This window comes from Sceloporus undulatus, chromosome 3, assembly GCF_019175285.1.
Source record: "Sceloporus undulatus isolate JIND9_A2432 ecotype Alabama chromosome 3, SceUnd_v1.1, whole genome shotgun sequence".
NCBI lineage: Eukaryota > Metazoa > Chordata > Lepidosauria > Squamata > Phrynosomatidae > Sceloporus > Sceloporus undulatus.
Genome location: NC_056524.1, coordinates 21726255 through 21753960, shown reverse-complemented (window position 1 = coordinate 21753960; position 27706 = coordinate 21726255). Strand labels below are relative to the sequence as shown.

Below are 27706 nucleotides of genomic sequence, written 5' to 3'. Positions count from 1 at the left end.
CTTCTTGGCTGTGTGGAATCTTTTGTGCCCTTATCTCCTTGATGTTGGAATCATGGAGCTGTAGGGAAAAGGAAAAACACAGGGGCATGTTTGGGGTATTTGGGGAGAGGCTGGATCTGAAGGTTTGCCAGCATCTTCCCCCACTCATATTTGGCTGATGCACAAAATCAGCTAAATGGTGCATAATATTCAGTTCAAATGTGGCGAAGTGGAGTAGTACATGCCGATGCATATGCTTGGCCAATATAGCATGATCAGTATATAACTCCACATGAGGACATTTATACTACACAACTCCAAGATAGGATCTTGACCTGAAAACACATCACATTCATATAAGCACTTTTCTTTTGAGAAGACCAGAGCCCACATGGCATAAACTGTATTTTCTTTTTCTTCTTTGTATACACCACTACAGAGGAAAGCATATTAAACATTTTGCATGAACCTGCAATTAGCCTGTCTGTAGTCAGGGTGTGGAGATGTACAAGTTGATAGTGCTAGGCGTCACTGTACCCTTTCCTTGGCCCTCTCCTATCCCACAGGGAAATAAGTCTTCCACTGAAGCCAATGAGAGTCTGCAGATAGTGAAGGAATGTGTCTGTGGTGAGGCCAGAACTTTCCCCTAATGCTTCAGCTTTCCCCTGGAAGTCACTTTCCCTGATGTTGCTCATGCAGCAAGTACATTAGAAGAAATTTTAAAACACAGCACTTATTAGTCTATCTAAACTGAAGAAATGTTGTGAAGGGAAGTACATTGGATACAGGGTATCATTGCTCCAAAAGGTGAAAATGAAGAAGGTATCTAGGACAGTATCAGTAACAGTAATGAAATACATAAAAAAGACAATTGTTGAAAAAGGAATGTGATAATGGGGGGGGGGGGGGAATAAACAAGGATTTCCAACCTTAACTATAAATTTTAGACCAACCAATCAGAGCCATGAACAGAAGAATGCAGAAGCAATACATCTTACATCTGACACATTAATCTCACATATATTTTTTCAGAAGTCAACAGCATTTTTATATTTAATGTTTTGTTTTAAAAAATCAGCATTCAATTATTCTTAAAATGACTTGATGCCTGACTGCAACAGGAATATTTACCTTCCAATGACTTTGGATGATAACAATCCTGTTGTCTGAATTTTCTGAAGAGCCTCATCCAGTTGAAGTTCAGTTTTTCTTTGCACTATGAGTTAAAAAGAGACATAAGCATTGTGTTAAATGTCCAGTTAAAAATGTAAATACAGGAACAATAGAAATAAAACCCCAAAACAGCTCTAAAAACGCTGTGTCCCAGTCAGCACTCCATCACAGTCCTCAGTAATTTTCTTCTGGTTCATACAGTACCTCCACTTTTGCAGCTTTGATTAATATGTTTTCTCTAGGAATCCTTAAGTTGTCCAGTGCAGTTCTGCTAGAAGTTGACCAGAGAGTTGTGCTGGAGAACCTAGAAGTTCCTAGAGAAAACACTTCTCTAGGCATCTGTAGATCCTCCAGCATGATTCTGTGATCAACTGATGGCACATGTTGACTACAGAGTTGCACTAAAGGACTTGGAGATTCCTAGAGAGGTGGTAAAAAGAAAAGTGTTTTTATTTGCACTTTTTCCACATTTACTCTGCCCCTAACCCCAGCAAAGATGGAAAGACCACTGTATATGCACTGTTGTTTTTGGAAGCTCTGTACATTTATGATGCCATGTCCATCCTTTGCATTCCCTAAGCCTTTGCCACTCAGTACTGCATCCAAAGAAGTGGGTTTACATCCACAATAGCTCATGCAAAAGTAAACACCAGGTGCTGCCACATTCCCTTTTCTTCCCTTTCCTTCCTCCTTTTTAGGCTGCAAGAGACTCATAACAACCACCTCTCTGAAGTCTTCTTTGGTGGTTTAACTGTTGGACTAGGATCCAAGGGAACCAGACTTCCAACTCACATTGGGCTATGAAAACCCACTGGGCAACCTTGGGAAGTCTCTCTCTCCCAGCCTGAGAGGAAGATGATAACCCCCCTCTGAACTAACTTTGCCAAGAAAGACCCCATTATAGGTTTTGTCTCTATAAGCCAGAAATAACTTGAAGGCACATAACAGTAAATTTGCACATGATACCTTTAATAGGCTAGGAAGAAGAGGAAATGAAATTATGACTGTGCTTTTGGGCTTGAAAAACAGCAGAGGTACTGTATACAGTATATGGCACAAAGTACAATTTATGGTAGCACTCTTCTGCATCTCTGGCTCATTTCAATGTGCTATTAAAAAAAATTGCTGGTGAACTGGACCAGTAGGTATTTGTCAGGTCTTTTAAATTACTCATCTGCCAGTAAAAGTAAAGTTTTGTGAGTTCAGGGCAGTTTCTCTAAGAAACTTCTTTAGAAAGTATTTAAAAATTTATTCCTTCCTTTTACCCTAAGTGGCAAGTGAAGTTATTTGAATATAAAACTCAGAAAAGTCAAATTAAAAAATAGTCACAAAAGAGTCGAGAGCCACTTATTTCAATCAAAACTACATCCAAATAACTTATTCTGGATTAATCCATTAGAACAAAAAACAAAACAACAAAATATCAGGAAATATGTCAAAAACATATCATTGCAAAGTTCATAATACAACCCAAATAAAATGTAGCAATTAAATATTTCTAGCAGCCAAAAAACTAAGCCAAGCAGCTCATCTCTCACAATGATATAAACCAAATACAAAAAAACAAATCCTAGTTAACCACCAAAACCAGGGATAAAGTGAGGGAGAGACTTCACCTGGTTTCTCAAAGACAACAGTGAAGTAATAAGATTTCCATATTTCAATGTAACTGATAGATCATGTAACAGTACTTTTCCTATATACATAAGATTATAACTAATGATGGGTTCATGTGGATTGGATTTTAATAAGTAATTAAACTCAATTGATTTCCATCTATGACTTCTCCTCACAAATTTTAGAAAAGGTTAAAATGCATCATTACCAATCTCTATCTCTTTTGACACTGATTCATTTGATCAGCCAACAGAAAATATTACCACATTTGGAGCTTGTGCAGTCATGACTGCCAGGCTGGAGCAGAATATTTAAGTAAAATACCATGTCTCATAATTTGAATGCTGGAAAACGGACTGAAACATCGAGTATGCTAACAATACTCCAGTTATCTTTGTACTTAACTGCTGGGATTTGGTTCCAGGACCCGCCCACTCCGTGCATACCAATATCTGTGGATGCTCACGTCCCATTAAATACAATGGCATAGTAAAATTGTGTCTTTCATATAAAATGGCAAAGTCAAAGTTTGCTTTTTAGTATTTATAATTTTTTGAATATTTTAAAGCTGTGGATGTTGAATCTGTGGATAAAGAATCCATGGGTACCGAGAGCTGGCTGTACCTACATGGCAAGGAGTTGGAATAGATGGTCCCTGAGGTTCTTTCCAACTGTATGATTCTATGATCTATATTTTGTAGGATTGTCCAATAAAACTATGGTATTAATTCTGCTCACATACAAAGCTAATTGTAGTGATTCAAATATGAGAATGATGAATGGAAATAGCTTATAGAGTCTTGAAGTTGCAAAACAGGAGCAGAAACATTTTACACATACATCCCTTGACCTGCAAGGAGGAAGCAGCTAGATTTACAGGGCAAATAAATGAAGCATATATATGTACAAAAAAGTACAAAGTTTAATAATAATGAAATTGAAAATAAAATAAAACTTAACAAAGAGTGCTGATGCAAGCAACCACTTACAAAGGTCTGCACAAATGTAAGCAGCTGTGCTAGTAATTTTAATGGCATACATAGCAAAGTTGTTTTTTGGTGAAAATACTGGTGATACATTTTTTGTGGATTTTCTCTGAAGATGCCAGCCACAGATGCTGGTGAAACATCAGGAATAAACTCTTCTAGAACATGGCCACATAGCCCGAAAACCCACAAAAAACTATGGATGCCTACCATGAAATCTTCGACTTCACACTGGTGATAAGGTCTTGCCTCCTCCCCAAGGCTGCAGCCAGTAAAGTCACGTATTTGACTGGTACCCACAACACTGTCTATAAACAGGGCTGTAAACCAATTGTCTGCTTCTAAGGCTCTATGAGAGCCACATAGATTGCTAATAAATAATAATATTTTTATTTATATCCCTCTTTTTGTTAAAACAATCAAAGCGGCGTACACCATTAAAATGATACAACAATATATACAATTCCCCCTCCCCTACCCAAAGGTGGGTAGAGATCAAATAGAGTATAGCCATATGTTGACTTCTAGTTTTGAAAAATGAGTATTTTAATGTTAAACAGTGCGTAACAAATTATGGAATTAATTCTTTTTGTAACAGAAAGATATTTTAGCATTCTTAAACTCTATACCTAATTTACAAACCTCCTCCTCCCCTCTTGCGTTGTGAAGCTGGAAGGTGAGCACGCTGGAACCTTTCAGTTGCTTCTTGATGTTTCAGTTTCCGTTGCAGCAGAATTTGTTCTCTAAATTTTTGTTCTTTTTCTTCATCCTCCTTCCATTTTTCTTCAAGTGCTCTGTTTAAAAACAACTAGAGCTTTTAATATTTTTTTTAAAAAGCCATAACATTGTTAAGTGGCTGCCACCATTTCATTTAAATCCTTCCTTCTCCAAATACAGTGATACTCCATATTTAAGTTGATTTGAAAACATGTTTCAGACTCAGTACAGAACAATTACAATGCTTAAGGTTTTCTAGTTTAGAAAAACTTTGGACATGTTATATGCCTATAAAAGTATGGACAGTGCTAAGAAAATGGATGTGGAGACATACTTCTCTTTCATTCACAAAAACCGGTGCCTGTCTGCACTGAAGAATTAAACTGTTTGACTCCCAAAATTCCTTGTGAATGTACCTTCACAAATGTAGTTTAGGAGAGTGGACAAGAGCTTGGCCAAATCCCCCTACAAATCCTAGAATTTCTTAGGATGGAGCTATTACAGCTGAAGTGGTATAAAAACACTGTAATATAGATGTACAATTCAGCCATCTAATGAAGTGGAATGGTAGTTTATTTAATGATAAAGGGAAGTACAGTACTTCTTCATATAATGCATAAATTACAGAATTTGGTATGACAATATGTGGTGTAGATTATTAATTTGGGTAGTATTTTTATTGTTTTGTTTACTAATCTTAAAAGCATTTGCATTTACTTAGAGGTAACTTCTTTATATGTTAAGGAAGAGGTAATATATATGCAGACACAACAGAGACATCCATTCTGTTGCACCAGGTGAAATGTGATTCCCTGTTCCTCATCTTGTTGAAGAGTGTCTTGGATGCTAAGGATGGGGTTTGTCTTGGAAAAAAGACTTGGAGACTGCAATCTTACAGCCACCTGGGAATAAACTCGGTAAATCCAATTAGACTTACTTATGAGTAGACATGATATGATTGTGCTCTAAACCCGTTTAACAGCTCGTATATAGAATAGTTTCTTTTTCATAAGGCTCTTTGAAAATAACTAGTTCCTTCTGGACTGAAGTGGTTTTGAATTGAGATATCAAGTTGTTGTTTTCAAAGTTATTATTTTAATGTTTTTACTCTGCTCTTTTAGTGGAATTTGTTGTATAATTATTCAAATATTTGCTCCCCCATTATTGTTGTTAGCTACTTTGAGTTTATATAAAGGCAGGATATACATTGATTAATAAATAATCAATATACAGTATCACAAACTCTTCTTCCATCTGTTTTTCTAATCTGTTATTTTTCACAGGTATCTTCTTGTTGATACATGTAAGTACAGTGCCTTTTCTACTGAGAAAAGTGTTCTGTTGAAAAGCGATACTTGCAGCAATTTAACAGTGCATTGGAGAGTTTGTATTGCAATTCATCTAAGGTTACTGGGACATTATCTTATTTCAGTTTGTGCAGACCAATTAACCATATACATTTCTTGATTGCAGTAGGGGTCAAGGTTAGTTTACTAGTGTAATAAGAAGCTAAAAACAAGATACTCTTATCTTCCAGCTATGATTTAGTTTAGCAGTTACTTCAAAAGGTCAGTACTACAGTAGAGTCTTGATTATCCGACATAAATGGGACCGGCTTGTAGTTGGATAACCGAATATGTCTGATAATCCAGACTTCCCCCCTCCTCTTCTCCCTGCGGGTGCCGGCGCTAGAGCACGCACTGTGCGGGGAAAAGTGAAGGGAGCAGGGCTCCCTCCTTTCCCTTCTCCCTGCGAGTGCCAGCACTGGTGCACGCACCCATGGAGAGAACGGGATGGGGGGGGGGTATAGAAAGCACTAAATGGGCAGCTTAAAGCCAGGGCAAACAAATGCCCGGCCCCAATCCAGCCAGATAACATCCACTCCTTTTTGGGGTGCAAAAAAGATTCCCCTTCTCCCAGAGACAGCTTTTCCTCCCCAAAAGCCAGCTCTTGGAAAAGTGGCATATAAACGCCACGTCTCCCAAGGGGGTGAGAAGCTGACTGGCGTGTAAATGCCAGCTCTGTTTCTGTCTGGTTTGGGGGCATGGCATATGTAAATGCCACACCCCCAAGCCATTGCCAACGGGGACTAAGCAGGGGCGTCTGATTCAGCCCTAAGTTTGGTACAGATCCATTTAAATTATCAGGGCTTGACTTGACTTATCACATGTAGAGAAAATCAGGAATTTAAACAATCATTTTCTTGGGAAACTCGCATGATCACAGTGAAGATTTTCATAAACATCGCAATTAAAGAGGATTTATCCCAGGAATAACCAGGGAATAACTAGCAACAAATCATTCATGGGATTTCCCTGGTTATTCCTGGGATAAGTCCTCTCTAATTGCGATGTGTGTAAAAATCCTCACCACGATCGCACAAATGGGAAAATGACTGTTTAAACCCTCGATTTCCCCCAATTTTCCCCATGTGATAAAGTCCTTAGTAATGCCCTGTATATACTCGTGTATAAGTCGACCTCATATATAAGTCGAGGGAAGGTTTCAGAGTCAAAATCCTGGATTTTGATATGACCCGTGGATAAGAGTACAAGTTAGGGGGCCATAAGGAAGGATGAAAAGGGGGAAATACCACTTCTGTCTCTCCATCTCATTTTCTGGACCTCTAGGAAGCAAGTGGATTTAAATTGAGAGTTGTTTCCATAGAAAGCAAGGTCTTGCAAAAGGGACTGGAGCGATGGTTTTAAATGGAAAGTTTTCCCCATAGGAAGAAAAGGCTTGCAAACGGACCAGAAAAGTAGATTTCAATGGGGAGTTTTCCCCATAGGAAGCAAAGGCTTGCAAACGGACTAGGCAAGTGGATTTCAATGGGGAGTTTTCCCCATAGGAAGCAAAGGCTTGCAAAATGGACCAGGGAAACAAAGGCTTGCAAATGGACTAGGGAAGCAAAGACTTGCAAATGGACCAGGCAAGTGCTTTTCAAAGGGGAGTTTTTTTCCCATAGGTAGCAAAGGCTTGCAAAATGGACCAGGGAAGCTTGCTTTTCAAAGGGGAGTTTTTCCTATAGGATAGGAAGCAAAGGCTTGCAAATGGATTGCAGGGGGAAGGAATTCAATGGAGATTGGGATGTCAGGCTTGCTTGCTATAGGATCTTTCAAAGCACTACTGGTGCACTGACCCTTCTATAGGTCTACCCAAGATTTTAGGGGTAATTTTGGGGCATATATACTTAGTTGAGTATATATGGTAAGTCCCATTAATTTCACTCTGTCTACTCTAAATTGGATTAACTCTGGATAAAAGCCATTGTCTGTCCTGCTTTTAAAGTAGCACCCAATAAAATCTGCAGAAGAAACTGGAGACACATCTCAAGGCGCTCAACTTATGGATGTTTTACTGGTCAAAACATCCAACACATTTCTGCCTGTATATGTTCTCACAAGTCTTCTTGAGGGGCTATATAAAGCCACAGAAAGAGTCTTGGTTTTTAAAAATGAAATATTTGACTGCTACTCTTTAAATCATGGGAGTGGAGGGTATTTCTCAGGTCACATCAGTAAAACATAAGAACCACAGTTATCTTTTTATCAAGTCTCAAAAATGATAATCTATGGCCCCATACAGACAGGCCAAAATAAAGCTGCTTTGGGCCTCTTTGGAGGTATGCTGTTTAAATGATGCATGAGTCCTAAGAGTGGAAGCTATACAAAAGTTGTGCTCCAGTCCTTAGGACTGGATTGTGGCTTTGGACTCATAGGATGCATGCATAATTTAAACAGCATACCTCCAAAGTGGCCCGAAGCAGCTTTATTTTGGCCTGTCTGTATGGTGCCAAGGTAAACTTATATATATATATATATAGTAAAGTAGGTAAGTAGGAAAAATGAAATCTTGTGGCATCTTGAGGATTAAACCAGTTCATTACAGCATAAGATTTTGTGGAATACACGTCTTTTATATATCTGTTCATATATCTGATAAAATAGGCTGTAAATCAAGAACATTTATGCTGAAATAAATTGGTTAGTCTAAAAGTTGCTACAAGATTCCGTTTTTTCTTTTCCTCCTCCTTTTTATAGTGAAAGAGGGTAACACAGCTATCTTGTTGAAAATGTACTTAAATATTAAGTGAAGCACATACTATGTTTACATACCTCCTTCTTTTATTTGTTTCTATAGAATGTTTTCGTGCTTGACTACGATATAATCTTTGACCCTTTAGCAACTCATGGCGCTCTTTTGATAAATCCCTCTCCAGGAGAACCTTTGTATTTCTGATCATAGTATTAAAGATAATACAAACTGTAACAAACATCCTAGTAACTCAGATTACATTCTTGATTCTGAAACTAATTAGAAATAAACCAATTAGGAAAAAAAGTTATTGTGGCCTGTTACAGACTGCCAAAATAAAGCTGCTTTGGGTCAAGGTATGCGTAGTTAAATGAGGCATGGGTCCAAGAGTCCGGAGGTCGCACCAAGCCACACTCCATTCTTAAGCCAACGAGTGCAGCTTTTGGTGCAGCTTTCGGATTCTGAGGAGTGCATGCATCATTTAAATAGCATACTCCAAAGAACCAGAAGCAGCTTATTTTGGCAGTCGGTACAGGCCTATATTACACTTACAGTAATGCTGCTATATGCTGCTTCTCCAAGCAAAGCTTATTTTGGAATTAATTGCTAATGATTGGTTTTGGGAAATTCTGTAGCATTAAAGTATCCTGCGAACAAAGGAAATCGCAAATGTTTGTTCCGTTGTCATCCCTGACAAATACCTGAAATTGTAGCGTTTGGCACAGGGAAAAATATATATCTTTAAAGCATCATACATAAGAGTCAAAGGCTGCGTCCTATAGCAATACTATGGAACCTCTTCTTGCTTCTCCCTGCAGCCATGGTGAAGCAGTTTGGGGTAGGAAAGGGCAAGCCCCACTGAACTCAGTGAGACTGTGGAAGTGACAATGCATAGGACTGCACTAATATTTAACAAAACAAGAAGCCATTTGCAACATAAACATAGTAGATGCTAGTGAAACTAATATTCCTGCCATCATAAATATGGTTTTTCAGTGTGGCAATAAAAAAAGTTTACTTCAGAAAAATCCTATCAATGGCCAAGAATGATTTAATTCAAGTTAAAAATGTTTAAGATATCTGTACCCAGAGCAGTTTGAGTCAGTACTTGAAGGTGGCTTAAAAACAAATAAAAGGATGAAGTCTTCTATGGTTTTCCGCCCAGTCTTCAGCAATTCCAGTATATTCTGGCAAGGGAACTAGTCACCCCATCTTAATTCGGGCCAATTAAATGCTGACTAAGAAGCCAGCATGGGTGTTGTGGTTTGAGCACTGGACTACACTCTGGGAGACCAAACTACTATACACATAGAGACACTGTATTATAATTTTAAAAAGTGGCACGTCTGAAACGCAAGGGTGTATCTACACTACAGAAATAATGCAGTTTTGACACCACTATCCAAATCAACAGCCATGGATCCATCCTACAGACCCTTGAGGTGTAGCTTTGTGAGACAACCGTCACTCTTTGGCAGAGATGCTGTTGTTCTTACGGCCCTTGGAGTTTTGCCCCCAACTCACAGTGTCCCTGTGGATTGAGACATCTACAAGCCCCCCATCCTTCATGCTTTTGGCTAGGTCCTGCAAAAGTCATACACGTAAGCTCCTGAATTGAGTTTTTAATCCATCTGGTGTGCAGTCTTCCTCTCTTTTCTACTTGTTTGTTATGTTAACTGCAACCAGAGTTTTGATCTCGACCCAGTGTCCTCCACTGCTCTGCTTAGTTCCTGCAAACTCATACTCCGGATCTCTTTAAATAGAGTGCATCCATCTGGCATGTGGCCCTCCTCTCTTCCTACGTCCCTCCTCTTTCCCGCATTATTGTACCTTGCCATGGGCCCTTCTTCTATGATGGGTCCAAGTACGACAGCCCAGTTTTGGGAGGGAGATTTCTGGCTTGAATCTGCTCTAGACTCATTTGTTTGTCCTTTTGAGGCTGTCCACTGAATCCTCAAGCATGCTTCTCCACCCAAATCTCAGGTGAATTGATTTTCTTCTTTTCGTCACTATCGGCTTTTCTTCCTGTCAGCTCTCACATCGGTACATGGCAATGGGGAATACAATGGCTTTAGAAGGCAGTTGTGTATCTTTAACCCTGTAAGGAGCTTTATCTAGTTTTCCTCCATAGCTGCCCGTTCCATTTCGATCCTTCTTATTTCGTGATTGCTCAGTCACCGTTCTGATACAGACCTTGTAAAACAACAAAATCCCAGGATACCGAGGATGGAGCGGCAGCAATTTAAAGGAAGAAGTGTCAATTACATGTACAGTACAGTAGCTGCACCCCTTGAGCACAGAGTGGCAAAGTGTCATACCGCAAAGGAAACAAGGCACATAAAATGCAGCACATTCAAGAAAAAAATGTAGACATTACAAAATAAAAGTTGTAAAAACATGAATGTGAAGAAAAAAGTAATGGCTGCTTAGTCTGCTCAAAATGGGGACAAGTTTGGAAATCCTCCTGGGAGAAGGTTGAAGACAGGACATGCCCTGGAAAAGAGGATGTCCTGGTTATTGTACTTGAGCATAACCACTGGTGCCTTGGGCAGGTCACACTCTCTCAGCCGCGAAGATGGCAATGGCAAAACACTATCGGAAGAAACTCAAATCACCAAAGAAACCAATAATAGGGTTGCATAAGGCTCACCATAAGTAAAAAATGACTTGGAGGCACACAACAACAAAAGACGCATCCTTATTCTCTGCTAGCCCTGTGTTTCCTTTCCTGCCCTTGTTTATATAATGCCATCCAATGTGCATGGCTTTTACAACAGAAGAAACATTTATAACCATTTCAATATGTACTAAATTGCAATAACTAAAATACCAAAGTAAAAAAAACAACCCACACCTCAACACAAGATACAGAATAGCAACAATGTAGTCAGATCTTTCCCCCACCCACCCCCTCCCGTCCCCCCCCCCCAAAAAAAAGCCCCACTCTCGGGCTGCCATCTCCAGGTGGAAATAATGGGTGATGCCCCTTTGACTGCCAGGGCTGAGGGCTATGGGACCTCTGCCCACAGAGAACGCCTTGCCCAAAGAGAGCCATTTGGGAATACTGCCCAAAGAGGAAGGAGGATGATGAGGAGGAGGGCTGTTTGCTCAAGCATTCCACACCTAAAGGGGATCCATCAATGATTCGCTGTTGGGCAGTCGTCCCTCATGATTCGTCTTGCAATGACTCCCCTATGGGGCAATTGTCCTCCTATGCTTCCCTATTGGGCAGTATCCCCATAGTTTCCCTCCTTAGGGGCAGTAGTCCCCAATGCTTGTCTATGGGCAGAATTCCCTCCTGATCTCTATAGGGGCAAGTTCTTCTGCCATGTCTCCCTAGGGGCAAGAGTTCCCCTAGGCCTCCTCCCTATGGGAGAAGTGTTCCCTAGGGAGCTTCTCTATGGGACAAGCCGTCCCCAATGCTTCGCTGTGGCCAGGCATGCCGGCCCTTCTGGGCGAGGCCCAGTCTGAGGAGGATAACGAGGAAGGCAAGAAGGCGGCCAAGGGAACGGCCCGTCCTCCAGAAGGGCCGGGCCGGCAGTGGCGCCTTCCCCGTCGTCGTCGCGCCGCCGCCAGCGCCGGCGGAGCCGTCCATCCCTGCTGCTGCTGCTCCCTGGCAGAGCTTGCTATAAGGGCCACCGCTGCTGCTGCGGCTGGCTGTTTGTTGTGCTGCCTGCCCGCCTCCGCCGACTCCTACATGAACCGCTCAGCCTCCGCCGTCGCCGCCCCAGGCCTCCTCTTCATCGCCGCCCGCAGGCCCTTCCCCCTTCGATTCCCCTCGATTCCCCCTCAGAGCCCGAGCGGCGGCGGCGGCGGAGGAGGAGGAGGCGGTGAGGGAGGCTGTTGAGGGAGGCCGGAAGCCCCGCGCTCGGTTCTAGAGCCCCCCTGCCGGCGCCGGCCGCCGCCTCCCCCCCACAAAGCGTCCGGGCGCCATCGGAGCAACCGGCGACGCCGCTTCCTTCGCAACGGAGCCAAGGGCGACGGAGGCAGTGGAGTAGACAGGCCAGCAGCAGCAGCAGCGGGGAAGCGGAACGGCGGCCGGACAAAATGGCGGACGGGGCCTCGGGAGGGACTGGGAGGAAGCAGCAGCAACAGCATCGTGTGTTCTTGGTGCGCTGAGTGGGCTTCCTTATGACTATTGGAGGCCTAAAGCCCGTGACCCATCTGGTCTTCCCCCCCTATTTTCGTCAGGGTTCTTGTTTGTTTGTTTATATTTATTTACTGTATTTTTAATATTTATTATTGTTGTTGTTGTTATGTTTATTTATACCAAATACCCCACCTTTATATTTATCACTGTGGTTTTTTAGTAATTTATTGGTATAATTGTGTATTCTTATTTTTAATATTATTATTAATTTTATTTATATCATCCCGCCGCTTTTTCCTTCGTGGCAACTTTCGTCAGAGGTTGCGTTGGGGTTTTTTATTTTATTTACTGTATTTTTAAAATATTATTAGTAATGTTTGTATTATTTTTTGTATGTTTGGATTAGTTTATTTTTTAAATAATTTAATTATTTTAGGATTATTATTTTAGTATTATTATTATGGTCATTTATTCCTTCCTTGTTTTTTGTTGGCAAGTTTTGTTTTGTTTATTATTTAATTTAACTGTATTTTAATAAGGAAATGCAGTGAACTGCGTCACTTTTTTAAAACCCGAGCCGTTATGAAGTATTAATTTCCTTTTCCAAATCATAAAATGATTGAAAACTTCAAATTGGTCAAGCATTATTGAGCCCAACAACAGATACTTCAAATTCCCTTCAACTTTAAATCAATTAATAACAATCAGTTGTTCAATTAACATATGTTTCTATACATTAAGCTCCCACACTGGTAAATTGTAATCAGTTTTTATATGTCCAATCACCTTACTTAGCCCACGCCTTTGCCTTCCTTCTTCCAAGATGGGAATCCTAGCTTTCCTGAGCTCTGCTGTGCCCCAAACCTCTCTTGCTTAGCACTTAGGCAACAATGATCAGAATTTATGTTTTCAACGGGAACTAATAAACATCCAGCTAACTAACATAATACTACCTGTTTGTCTTTATTGAAGTTTGTCTTAGGTCCAAACACACTGGGAAGGAAATCCACTTGAGACTGCTTTAACTGAAACATTTCAGGAAGAAGACATGACTTCGCTAGAAAAGAAACAGTGATCCATATTAGGTAGAAGAGGTAGGAAGAGAAGGAGACTGCATGCCCGACGGATAGACTCAGTCAGGAAGCCATGGCCCGGGTTTGCAAGACCTGAGCAGGGCTTTGAGGGTAGGATGACTTGGGAGGTCGTTCATTCCATAGGGTCGCCGTAAATTGAGGTTGACTGACTGTAGCTAAAACAACAAGGCTGCAGCTCAGGAATGGATGGTTTTGAGGGTAGAGGTAGCCAGGGTTTCAAAACAGCATACGTTTGTTGGAAGCTTAAGCAGAGTCATCCCTGGTTTACTTTGAAATGGGAGATGCAAGAATAGCAAGTGGCGTGTAGGCGGTATTTCAGAGGAGGATCTGGCAAACACCCCTGGGTGGCTTGCCTAAGAAAACACAAATGAAAAGATGGGCTCCCATAAGTTGGACAGGCAACTTGAAGACACATGCGCACACACCATAAGGGCTAAATATCTTAAGACCACCAGGGTTCTTCCTGCCGATGCGCAAAGCTCATCTTTTACCTGAGAAACATCCTTGACCAGTGTCCTGACACTTGCTTCAGGGTCACCCTTAATACATTTTTTATATTAAATGAATTAGGGAGGGGGGTCCGGTGCCCCCTCTTATCACATCATTTTATTATTTGGTAACATGAGCTATGAGATTTTTATTATAAATGAATTTCAGGCCCTCTCTCTCTAAAACGAACAATAACTTGTATTTACAAAGAAGACTGTGGGGTCAGTTCAAGGGTGGTTTCAGATCATATAGTGTCATCAGTACAGTGCGTCAGTAGTTACAAAGGCGTTTTCTTATTCAGTTTTCCCTTCCTTTTGGAACCCTCAGAAAAAAAAGAAACTGTTATATCTTTCAAGAACTCTTTTCTAGACTAGTAACCTGCTCCATCTTGTAGCGACCTTTGAAACTAACTGAAGACATTGGCACATTTGTCTGTCTGTACCTGGAAAAGTTCTGGAAGAAGTGATGGATTTCCATTCCGGTTCGGCTAAATTTGGGCTTTCCATAGTGGTAGAATTCAAAGCTATAGCCGTGTTAGTCTCTAGAATCTACATGAAAGAGATCTGGTAACAGACCTTTGAGACTCACTGAAGAAAGCAATGTCAGCATAAACAAAGTGTGAATTCTGTTAAAGTTATTTTGCATGAATCCTACTAACCATTCCCAGAACACAACTGCTTCTTAAACTGATAAAAAGTCTTCTCGGATTCTGACTTTCTCCTCTCTTATTACAGTCACTCCTTTGGCTGTTGAAAGAATAGGAGTGATGTGCTACAAAAACCAGATCCTGTATGATCTTCCAAAGAGGGTCATCCTTGTTAGAACTTGGAGGGAGACCTCCATGAATGCCAGGTTGTATGTTACCTTATATACGCATGTAGAAGTCGAGAAAATTTTAGTCAAAAAATGACCCCCAAAACCTAGGCGATTTATCCATGTTTCGATGTTCATTCGATTGTTAACTCTTATTTAAAAGGGAACCATCCCCGGAGGAAAGGCAAAGAGATTTGGGCCGGAAGCGCTGACCTCCATCTATTCTCTCTCTCCTCTTCATCCAGCCTTTAGTGTGAGCCAAACAGTGATGCTTGCCATAATTTTTGTAGGGTCTTTGTCTTTGGCAGTGTTTCCTTTGCGTTCATCATTTAGAAATCCATTGTTGCAATGTCCCAAAGTTGCACCCTCGACTTAACCCAAGGAGTCATCCAGAATTTTGTTTGCCTTGCCCCCTAAACCTGCCCTCGACTTATACAGAGGTTGAGAATTATAGTCCGAGTATATATGGTATATTTCAGAGGAGGAATTGGCAAAAGCCACGCTGAGTAACTCGTGCCGGAAAACCCGAGGAAATTCAGGGGGTAGCTAATAAGATGACAGGTGCCGTCAGGCACATTAGACGCACACACGAAGGGACAGGTAAAATTCTGATAGGAAAGGGGTTGACAGTATGGAAGCAATATGTCCAAAAAGTTTGTGCTCTACTCAATACCGAAGGAAGTAACACTATACAAGTAACTGAGGGTACCAGGTTGAAAATTGGAAATTGTAGTGTACCGGGTAATGCTTGTGTAGATGGAGATTTCAGTATTTTGGTGCTTGTTCTACTTTCGTTGCATGACAAGCAACACCTGCTGAATCCCTGCATGACAGCAGGTCGGACAAGGTGGAACATTGTGGCCCGGTTTCCGACGCTGATCACTACTGTGTGTGTGTGTGTGTGGTAAATAAACTGTAATATTCATGTACAAGTCCTAGAAATTTAGATCAAAATTGACCCAAAAAACCTGAGTGACTTATCCATGGGCAATGAAAGGATGATATCTAAAACTCTTGTTTAAAAGAGAGACCATTCCCTGGTGAAAGGCAATGTATAACTGTTCTGGAAAGCACCAAACCGCCATTACGCTCTCATCCACCACACAAATAATTATGGCTGAAGCAAATTTTGTATGTTCTGTGACACTGGTTTCATTTCATTGCTTCATCGTTGAGATCCTTTGTTGAATGCCCCTAAATTTTAGCCACAGGTCACATCAAAATCCCATGATTTTGGACCCCAAAACTTGCTCCTTGAACTTAGACATCAGGTCAAACTTAATAGGTTGCATATAGACGGTATATATTCTCAGAATCAGAAATGGTGTGAGAGTGAGCGCTGGCACAAATCGGCAGAGAAACATTGCTGACAAAGTTCAAGTCGTCTTCATCTAAAATGATAATCTCAAGAATGTGTATACATGTTATATTTATTTCTGGAGGAGGATCCTTGTTAAGCGCATAAATGAGAGACAATCCTAATGAAAGCCTCTTTCCAGTTAAGCTGAGATCCATCATCTCTCCTGAGAAATATCCCCCTGAAGATTACAATGTACCGGGGGGGGAAAAACACCATGCCCACAAACACATGTTAATCTAGTGTTTAGGGTATGTTGTTTTTTTAAATATGTACAGTCTTCGGATTATGCCTGCATTCCTCATTTCCCACTGTCCCGGACAAAGAAAGAATTACATTACTTACATGGAACTCATAAATGAGTCATTGCTGTTTGTTTATGTTGTGCAAGTTGTGCTTGAAGCTGTAGATTGTTTCAGATGTCAGTGTTCTGAAACCGGAAGTCAGATTTGTGGGTGGTTTATTCAACTAGAATTAATGTCCTCTGAATAGGAATAAGGGATTGGTAATCGCATCTTTTCCTCTTGGCTGCATTTGCTTGTAACGCCACCAATTTGCCCAGCCCTCTTGCCCTTCCCTCACTCTTCTTGAACAGTTTGGAGAAGGGAAAGGAGAACCCGTGAACATGCAGAGGTGGACCCTCTTTGTGTGGTTCCCTTCACCTTACTACAAAGGGAAGAAGGAAGGTAAGACCCTCCCGATCAAGAGCAAAAAATCCCCTTGGGCCCCTTAACATAATATAATTTTCCTTCTCCTGCGTCCCCCTGTTTTAAGCTGTGGGAAAAAGAAGAGAAGAGAGGTATGGAGGACAATGGATGGGTTTGCTGGCAAGCACAAGGAACCAAAGAAGGTCTCCAGATAACATCTTTCAGAGTGGTCTACTTCAGAAGGCCTTAGAGCCTATGGCCAGAAAATGGATCTGGTGACAGCCTGGTAAGTCCCATTGAAACATGATATAACGTTTTGCTTATTCAAAAGAATATGTTAGTTATTTTCACAATGTTATTAAGTAAGCAGTGGCCAGCAATTAGTGATATTTGCATCTGATCAATTATTTAATAGTTTATATTCCTTTGGGATCAAAATCATGTATGGATTACTAAAAAACCAGTATGTAAGTTTTCTGAACTTTCAGACATAAAAGGTGGCTTTCGGCTAATGTTTATGCTTGTACACATTCCGAATTCTTAACTCAAGAGTGTCTCAGCAAGTGCCAGTGTTTTCCAAGGCACTTTGAAATCTTTTGAACCTTTCTGTTTCTTCAACCGCAGAGATGATCTACCAGTGCATCCTCCCTGATCTTCTGAAATGTCATAGTTCTTTTCTCATTTGGGCTGTACGGAATTTGGCAATATCAAGCCATGTCTGCGATGGTTAGGTTTGCAACATAGGCCTGATAAATTATACAGTGAGTGACGGAGACAGTTTTTGACAATTTGTGGGGAGAGTGGGAGTGTTTATTGAGTACCTGTTTGAAAAGACTGCTAAAACTTCATTGAGGCTATTGCTGTAGTTTTGCAGTGGCAAATAAGCTCTGCGAAAATTAAACAGAGAATTTTTGCCACTGAAAAACAGGCTTTTTAGCAAGTCACTAATAAAAAGTATCTTCTTCATTTTGATGAGTGTTTGTAATAACTGGAACAATTTAGTTTCATGCCAGGATAATTCAAAATACTGTTTTGGCAAACGTTTACTTGTGTAAAAAAAAACATTCCAGTCTTTTAATCTGATATGGTTTTTGCATCCCTCCACCCAAAATCTGGAAAAGTCCAGCCTGGGTTGTGCAGAATGTCTGGAAAGCTTTGGTTAGAAAAAAACATTAAAATAAAACAACATGAATACAAAGTTGAAGACAATAAATGTTTAAGACAGTTAAAAGTTTCTGGCTGAAATAATACGTCCAGTCTTTGAAAATAAAACTTTGTAAGATCTAGCCCAATAGATGTAGTTTACCACTTTTTATGTGGGGGAGTTCCAGTGTTTTAAAGAATCCTAGGTTCGTTATTTACTTCATTTCTGCTCATCTTAAATCTGATCATGAGAGCTGTTTTTCTCCTAGCTCTTCTACACTGACTGGTTTATGTTTTGAAAATGTTGCTGTCTACATTTTTGTGCCCACATCACCAATGCCAGCAATAGGGGAAGATAGAAAAACAGATTTCTGCAGAACAGTCAAGTGGTTCTATCTCACACATAATGTTAATATCACAGTCATACAATATCTATTCAGACCTAACGTGGGGATTACATGCCAGCAAAGGTGTGTTCACGGTTTAGAAGAGGCTTTCAGTCAGTCTTGGTGGGTGTTTGCGGAAATTCTCCTAATTGAATAATTTTGCTTATGGGAAAGGAAAAATATATCAAATACATTTTTAGAAAGGTGATAGCATGTTCTCCATGCTGTAAGAAATTGCACAGTTCATATTTTCCTTTTTAACCAGTTCTCTTAGCTTTCTTTGATATTGCTAAAAATGTGGGGTTAAAAGGTAATCATTAGAAATTGTCATGTCTAGACTGGAAGGTTGGGATCAAAACTGTGCATATAAAAATCATCCCCTGTACCATGGAAAAGCTATATGCCTCTTAAAATATATGTAGGCATGTGTGCTTTTGCCAATCAGGGAATGATGAGGGAACCCATTCGATATTTTCACGAACACTGTAATAATGTCAGGTCTTCTAGGCTTAGCAATGGCAAAGGGAAGTTTTTTTTACACTGTAAACTCCAAGAACTTCCCAGCCAATGTTTTTTTTTTTGGGGGGGGGGAGGTATGGGAGTTCATTTGGAAAAAGTAAATGTGTCAAGTTTTTTCAGGGCCAAAAAAAGATTCTGGATTCAATACACATTTGTAGAATCACCTGATCATTCCAAAGTTCTGGTAGTTACCAATCTTAAGAAAATGTGGAGGTTCCATAATTCTTTTTTCATATCTTGATTCAAGCAATATTAAAGGCATGCAAACAAGTGTAAAAGGATTGGATGAAACTTTGGGTAATTTTTTTTCAGGTGCAAATTTAATAAATGTTGATAGAATTTTTAATGTGGGCATATCACATGTTTGATAATGTTTAAGTAGTATATACATGTATGGTAAGCAACATCCATTCTTTAAACCTCAGCTAGGGTAGGTAAGGAGATTTAAAGTATATCTTATTATAGAAACTCAGGGTACTAAGGTTTGTGTAACCATAAGGTGAGGACAAACCAAATCAAACTGTGGTTTCATATTCCTGGGTGTTGTTTTCTAAAGTTGAAACACACTACGTTTTCCTAGAGTTCAGGGGAATAGGAACTTGGTTTTTTATTTGAGAGGACTTTCATCCTATGATGTTTTTTATGAATGAAAGACCTGCAATCATAGCCCTGTTGAGTCTTGCAAACTCGTTTCCTAATGTGTCCATCCCACTGTACGAGCTGTTATCATTTTTTCCCCATAGAGTCAACAGTCTCTTAAAAATGGCCAAACTACAATAGGTTCAGTTTTTTTTGGGGTTGTGTTTTAGACATCTACTTTCAACTGATATTTAGGCCTGATTTGCTCGATGGGACTATGATTTGTTTTAAAACGAAGTGAACCTTGCATCTCCTCATCTGGTGTGGGGCAAAAGGTAAAATAGGTCAGTGAATGACGAGAATATCCAGGGTTCATTACATTTAAGTTCTATCAGATACAGATAAAAGTTGCTACACTTCTGCATTACAAATCTTGGAATCTGGGCCAGCAAACCCGGTGTATTCCTTGAAAAAAGTCAGTTCCTATGAGTCAAGTGTGTTTATAAAACTGTGCTCTTCATATTTATAATTTTATTTACATATACATACACTAGGGAGGAATGGAAATGGGTAGTAGTTGCCTTTTTCACACATTTCTTTGCAGTGGATAATTTTTGTGTTGCCATTTGACTATTAAAATGCAAGGCTAGTTTTATCTACAGGCTGAACAGATTGTTATATGGTTTTTTGTATTAACAGGAGGCTTCCCAGCAACTACTGCAGAGAGCATCCAGCACAGGAACAAAAAACGATATGTAGACACGTTAAAAGAGAAGAAAAATGCAATGTGCCATGTATTTTCAAGCGAAAATGGTTAAGTGAAGAAAAAAATACATGGCCGTATGTATACGTTTAGTTGCAGCTCCGTACCTTTTCAATAGAAAGATTTCATACATTGCTCAGAGAGTAATCAACAGAGGCCACAGTTCTGTACAAAACAGTTATTTAGAAATAGTTTTCTCTAATGAAAAAATCAAGAGCTTCATTATCTCAGTAACCGTGTTTAAAATAAATTCAGGTTGGTCATTAGTGGCAGCAGTGGGAATACAGAGCATGAGTAACCCAGACTGTTTGGGGGCAAAGTAGCTTACTTGCTAATAGCTTACTTGCTGTTCACCACCTATGATCCTTGGAATAGCGGTAAGATAAATAAAACTATTATTATTATTATCCTTCCAGTCTGTTGGGTTCCATTTCCACCCCCTCCTGCAGATTGCAAAAAATCACATGATTGTGCACCATAGTATTCATGGTGATGATGTACTCATAGATACATCATACTGAAGAATATGCAACATGGAATCTGCAGGCGTCAAACCCGGATTGCAATCCTGCCACAGGAGGACCCACTCGATAAGGATGAATAACAGTGAGTTGTTTCATGAATTCATTCAGCCTTTGACAATTACAACAGTAACTACCGAGGGCTAATAAGATAATGCATAGGGCGAGTCCACAGTTCATAGATCAACAGCTTATTCCTGATAATGTTTTCACAAACAAATTAACTCTCCTTTAATGCTAAAGCATGCTTTGGTTGCATTTCTTGCGCATTATTTTTAACTACTTTTAAACAATGCGAATCGGTAATGTTCAACAAAGGATTTGCAGAATTCACTAATGAATATGCAAGAAGTACCAAGAAAATGATACGGAACATGATGGATGATCAATCAGTCTTCTCTGGATTTCTTTCCAATCAGGTATCACCGTGAAAAGTTTAGAAAGTTGTCATTGTAAGGTCTAGTATTAGTCCCAATGAATCACATAAAGGTGATAATTCAAGGTAATATTAATGTAGTGGTCTATTCTAATGTGAGGAGCCCACATAGTGTAGTGGTTTCAGTGCTTGACTAGGATTCTGGAAACCAACGTAATGACCTTGGACAAAGTAACCTCTCATACTCAATGAAGGCAATGATATACTTCAGTCAGTTTTAACAATTTGTAGCTGCTCGGAGAGCCCTTTGTGCTGAAGACCAGGGAATGAATGAATGAAACACACTTTCCTCCTGAATAAAGCTGTGCCAAAAACCTTTCACACTACAAAGTATAGTACTACTATTTCCATTTTAAGCTGCCATGGGTTGATTTCATGAAATTCCTGCTGTGATTTTTCAGTTTTAGGGAGATGGATTAGAACTTCACAAGCAAGAGCGCTATAAGTGTCCATCAGACGAAAAGCCCAAGTTTCCAGAGAATGTGACAATGGCATAATGGAATCATATCAATATAGCTGTGTATGTGAAAGGGCAGAAACTGGAGTTGGCCTTAGAGCCACATAACAACAAGTGTAGTTTGGGACAAATAGTTTGTATTGTTCCAGTCTGTACAATACTCATATTAGATGAATTGTCTTCAGAATAAATGAAATCGCACCATCTAGTTTACACATTAGTGATACCTTGAAAAAAAAAGACATTGTTACTTCGGTCTTCAAAGGTAATTCTGGTTGAGGTATTAGTGCTGGTGAAAACAAAACTAGCGCTTCTCTTATAGTCAGGGATAGCAGCCCTACCATTAGATAAGGCGATTGTCTCAGACAGCAGATTGTAGTATCATTAAGGGGCAGCAAATTATTAGGTTATTGGTGACAGGTAAGACAAAGTTTGTGCAGTCAGATTTTTCCAAACTGACAACAGTTGGGCTGTAAAATGCTGTGTAATTCAGATGTCAAGGGTTGTATATTAATTTTTAATACATTTTAATATTTTGAATGTGTAATGTTTTTTAAACTTTTACAATTGTTTAATTGTTTTTTAAACATTATATTTATATGTTTAAAATGTTTTTGTATTTTTAAAGAATTGCATTGTTTTAAATTTTTAAAATTTTGCTGTGAACCACCTTGAGTCTGTATATTGGGAATAAGCAAGATATTAATTTTTTAAATGAGTTTCGTCCTTCTATGAGGCAAATGTAGTTGTGAATAGCAGGCTTCTTGACTTGCATGACTTTCCAGGCAGCAAAATCCAGAACCACCATGAGTCCTAATTATAACAATACCATGGGTGGAACAATATTCGGCAATCAGGCGGAGGATACTTAATTTTTTTTTCTTTATAAACACACAGGGCAATGAACTTATGAGTCGGGTCATGGCTTTAATTAAATGCAGACATGTCTAGAAAACAATTGATGTAAGTCTTCCTCACGAGCTTTTCAGTCTCAGGGGAAATACTGTGTTCGCCAGTATTACATAGTGTGTCAGCCCCATTCTAACTGCAATCACACATCAGTTTTAAAAAAACAGGGAAACTCATATACTGGTTTCAAAATAGCCATGATACATGGCCTTGTCAGCCATGTGAACTGGGGCTCTTTTGTCACGCACTCTCCTTCTGCACTCCCCTTAAACAACTCATTCCCCCCATGCCCGATCCAGCCATGCTTTTCGGGTTTTAAAATGTATTTTTATTTTTCACTTTTTCCATGCAATGCCAGAGCTCCTCTACTGCTATTTACATTTTAAAAGAACAAGAAATAGAAAAAAAAAGAGGGAATCAGTCTTATTGGGAATAATGAAGGGGAGGGGATAGGGAGAGGAGGAGAGAGGGATACTCACAACTGCCAATATTGCAACGGCTCGGACTGAAATGTTTCCTCATGTGAAGAATAGTGTGATGGGGAACATACTGACATGTTTCCCTGTTTTAATGAAGAAGGGTGCCCTAAACCATGCTTTGGGACACATCAACCTATGGGTCAGACATTGGTCATGCAATATTTGCCAAAATTGGCTTAATCATGGTTTAAAAGCTCCTGAGTAATCTCCAAAATTGCTCTTTGGAAGCAGGTAATGCGACTGGAAAGGCGGGTAAAAAAATAATGTGGAGATTAGGTTGGGTTACTCTTGAAGTTTGGGCAGTACTATTTAAAAGTGTTGGGAGTCCACACCAGCAAGGTGAAATAATGAGACCCTTTGTATTGTGGCATACGTCATGTCAAGTTTGATTCTTTCAAACTGCCTATTTCTTCTTTATGTATTCAGTAGTGCTATTTCCTATCTGAGCTTCATTGAATAAAATCCATCTCAAAGATTATTATTTCTCCTTAATAATGGCCCCTAGTACTAGTCCTGGTCAGTTTATGTTGAGAGCCCAGTGTAATATAATGTGCCTGAGTGTTGACCTAGGATTCTGGCAAACCAGTTCAAATCCCTATTTGGTCAGGTAAACCTACTGATGCCTTGGCAAGTCAAACTCGCTCAGCCTCAACTATGGCAAACCTTCATGAACAAATCGTGTCAAGAAAACCTAAAATGATTGGTGAATGTAGAGTCACTATTAGTCAGCAACATCTTGGAAGGCAAACAACAACAAAACTTTCTGTGGCAGTTAACAGAATTTTTATTCAGACTTAGCCTTAGAAGTTTAGTTTAGGACTGAAACCATGCAGGCCTGCATGTTTTAAATTGCAATTTTTTTTAAAAAAACAACAACCCTAAACTGCCCTCAAGTTAGTTCAAAGAAGGGCAGTTGACAAGTTGTTCATAAACAAACAATCCAGCTCATCCCCCATTAAACCAGAGGCAGGCGACTCCAATGAGTCTGGAGGCTAGTTATTGGCCTTAACAGGACCTGCATATTCCACCCTTTGTCAGAAATTTATTATTTTTATTTTTTTCCCTTACTGAAAGTAACTGGAAGCTTATTTCTAGTTTTGCCACAAAAGCACATGTATTACTAAATCAATGCCCTGTGCAACCTTTCTTTAGAAGGTAACTGCTACAGGAAGTGGAATCTGCGTTTTTTTACAATTCCCCCCACTGCCAAAACACATCCTCTCCCTGTGAATATTGAAAAGGGCCATGTGCCTACCCCTGCTTAAGTACTGAGGCAAGGGTAATTTTAATTTGCGGTGGCTTTTGAGGCAGCTAGAAAACCAGCAGACCTTAAAATAAATACTACTTACCTTGACAAATGGAAATCACTGAATCTGTTAGTAACAACTAATGTAACTGCCATTGAATTTCAGTGGAACGATTCCAGGGTACTATGAATGTTGGATTTAGAAAACTCCACACCATGTTCCGCATTGCTGAAATAAATATGGGGAAAGGGGAAATCAGAAGCTAAGCAGTGGTTGGCAGTAAGCTCACGTGGCGTACAACTTTATGAGCTGACTTGGAGCCCTCGCACTTTGTTTCTATGAATGCTCCTGGGAAATGAAGAAATATAGATGGGGGGGGGGGGGGGGGGGTGATGCAATATGGAGGTAACTGGAAAACCAACCACCCATCACGTAATTCTGGCTTAAGAGGCGTGGGACATCGTAACAGCATGGTAACTATTTATATGTAATAGGGTGAGACTTTGGAGAGGGGAAGTTACAGCACAGAATGAAGCAAGAAGAGATGGTACTTAACCTTTTTGCCTGACAGCTTACTTTTTCCCAGCAGGTGCAGTCTCAGTCCCTTGTATTGCAAAAGCCCTATGTGTATCATACACAGGTATGAATAGGTTGCCAAGCATCCCTTTATTATAATGGGGCAAAAAGTTGTTCCTTATAGGGCTGGGAGGTGTCCCATTATTATATAGGATGTCTCCTATTTGAGGATAGAATTTTTTTTCTTTTATAGAGAATGAATGAGTTTCCAAAAAAAAAAAAAAAACCCACAGAAATTATGTGCACCTAGAATTTAGGAATGTTGAACAATGGTGTTAATTTGGCAGAGAATACATGGTTAGGTAAATGAAATTCAATACTTTCATTGGAATTTAGATAGAACAGAAACTGTTAACAAGCACTACCCTCATTATCAACCTGGCATATTATGAATTTTTGACTGTCCTTACTGCTACTTTGAAACCTGGCAATACTACAATAAAATCTGGTTAAGGAATCATAGCTGAGAGTGGAGTCAGGTCAGAGGAAAAAGTGTCCGGCAGAGAAAAGGTTTTAACTCAGTTTTGCTTGTTTGCTTTTGTATACAAACTGAACCCTGATTCCTCTGCTGCTACTGTCCGCTACAGGTTTGGACTGCAGCGATAGAAAGATACGCGATTGGCTCTGTGACAAAACGCCAAGTGGCATCTACAAATCCAGCCAAAGGTCAAGTTACCCCGTGAGTAATGATATTTTTGATGTGTACTCTTCATTTGAAAATTGTGCCTATGTGTTGTATTTTTCAAAGGTCAGCGTCGAAGCAATCACATCCCTTAGCTAGGGTATAATTTGATCCTTCAAAATGTTACTTTAGAACAGCTACCAATATTTTTAACATCAAGTACAGGGTCACTTGTTTTTTCTTGGATGTACCTTGGAAGCAAGATATTCTAAAAATGTCCACATTTTTACCAGTGGCAACTTAATAAATTAATCAGGCACCTATCAGCCACATAGGGTGGGGAAGTAAGTATCATAAATTAATCTATTACAACCTATTATTTGTTGGTATGGGTACAACATTACCCTAAAATGCTTGGGATCAGAGGTTTCCATATTTAGGAATTTTTTTTTAAAAAATTTTTTTGGAATACCTGATAGTCCAGAGATATACAATAATGAAATAGCTTAAGAGACAGGACCCAAGTCTAAAACACAACTTTATGTATCATATGTGCTTTATACACATACCGGATGGTAATTTTTATACATTTATTTTAATATTTTGTGCATGAAATAAAGTGTGTGTACATTTAACCATCAGAAAATAAAGATGTCACGATGTCAGCCACCTATGAAAACATTCTGGTAAGAGAGACTCAACCTGTATAGTCCACACTGGACAGTTGCACAAAATGTTGCCAAACGATGTGAAATGTAAATAGGGCAGAGATGATTAGATTTTTACTGGTGTTTCAAAGCCCTCTTTTTCTAAAATTAGTAAATTTTGTTTTAGCAATAGCAACGGCAATTGAATATAAACCGCTTCATACCACACTGAGTAGTCCTCTAAGCTTTTTAACAACTGTAAGCTCATTGCCTCCATCAAGGCTAGATACTCATTTTAGCCACCACGGAAAGATGACGGCTTGAGTTGTGGACACTGAGCCGCCTGGCTGGGATTGAAACTACAACCGGGTGGTTTTTGTGAGCAAGTGGCTGCAATACTAGCATTTAACCACTGCAACCACCAGGGCTTTTTTGGCAGATGTGCTGCTGAAACTCAATATGAATTTTAATTTGCTACCAGGGGATGTTTTGTCACAGGCAACATGCAAATGTCTCAAGAGCTGAACGGCAAATTTTTAAAAAAAGGCAAAACAAAAAACCTCCTGGGCTTTGTCCAAATTGTTTGTTTTGGTCAGATCAGCCCCTGTGAAGCTAATAAAGACAAAAAGAAAAAAAGTTTTTAGTTGTGTCATCCATAATCTTTAAGACAAAGACTGTGTGGTTAAACACAAATATAAAACGGTGGTTTAATTACTCAAGTCTAAACTGCCGAGCCTTGGCAACAATGCTGCAGCCAGTTGTGGTGACGGAAAAGTAGGGAAGGGAAGTAGTCCTGTTTGCCACCATATCCCTATAATAATAATAATAAAAGTAATAATAATAATAATAATATGATAAATAGTTTTATTTATATCCCATCCCGCTTTTCCCAATTTTTGATCAAGCGGCGTACAAGTTTAAGTAAAAAAAAAATCAAGATAAAAATCAATTAAAACAGTAGCTAAAACGTCACAATAACAATTAAAAGCAACAGGTGTGTTGAGTGGGGAAATCCCATACGCACAGGTTCGTCAACAGAGGGGTGAAACTGAGTAACATCTCATGGGGGGAAGGCTTGAGAGAAAAGAAGAAGGTCGTAAGGTTCTTCTTAACAGTATTAAAGAGGTGGTGGGAGCGGAGCGTCATCTGGAAGATTATTCCATAATCTTGGGCCGAGATGGAAAGCACGTTGCGAGGTCCTTGCACATAATGTGCGTGGGACCTTGCAACGTCTTCCCTGCTGACCTAGTGAACGGGACGGATTATAGGGGGAAGAGGTGGTCCTCTACCAAGTAACCTGGGGGGCCCAAGCCATTTTAGGGCTTTATATAGTCAAACCAACACCCAATGTATTGAGCCCGGAAGTGCAGAGGCAACCATGAAGATCTTTCAGGATGGGTGTGAGATGATTCTGACCTGGAACAG

The 27706-nt window shown here is 39.8% G+C and overlaps 1 protein-coding gene across 1 annotated transcript in view; it reads right to left on the bottom strand.

The window, feature by feature from the left end:
• The window catches only part of CEP126 (centrosomal protein 126), a 56158-nt gene that overhangs the window by 23229 nt on the left and 5223 nt on the right, over positions 1 to 27706 (bottom strand). Inside the window, 3 exon segments of the mRNA XM_042458059.1 lie at positions 1111 to 1195; positions 4398 to 4549; positions 8588 to 8707. Of these exon segments, the coding sequence (XP_042313993.1) occupies positions 1111 to 1195; positions 4398 to 4549; positions 8588 to 8707 (357 nt within the window).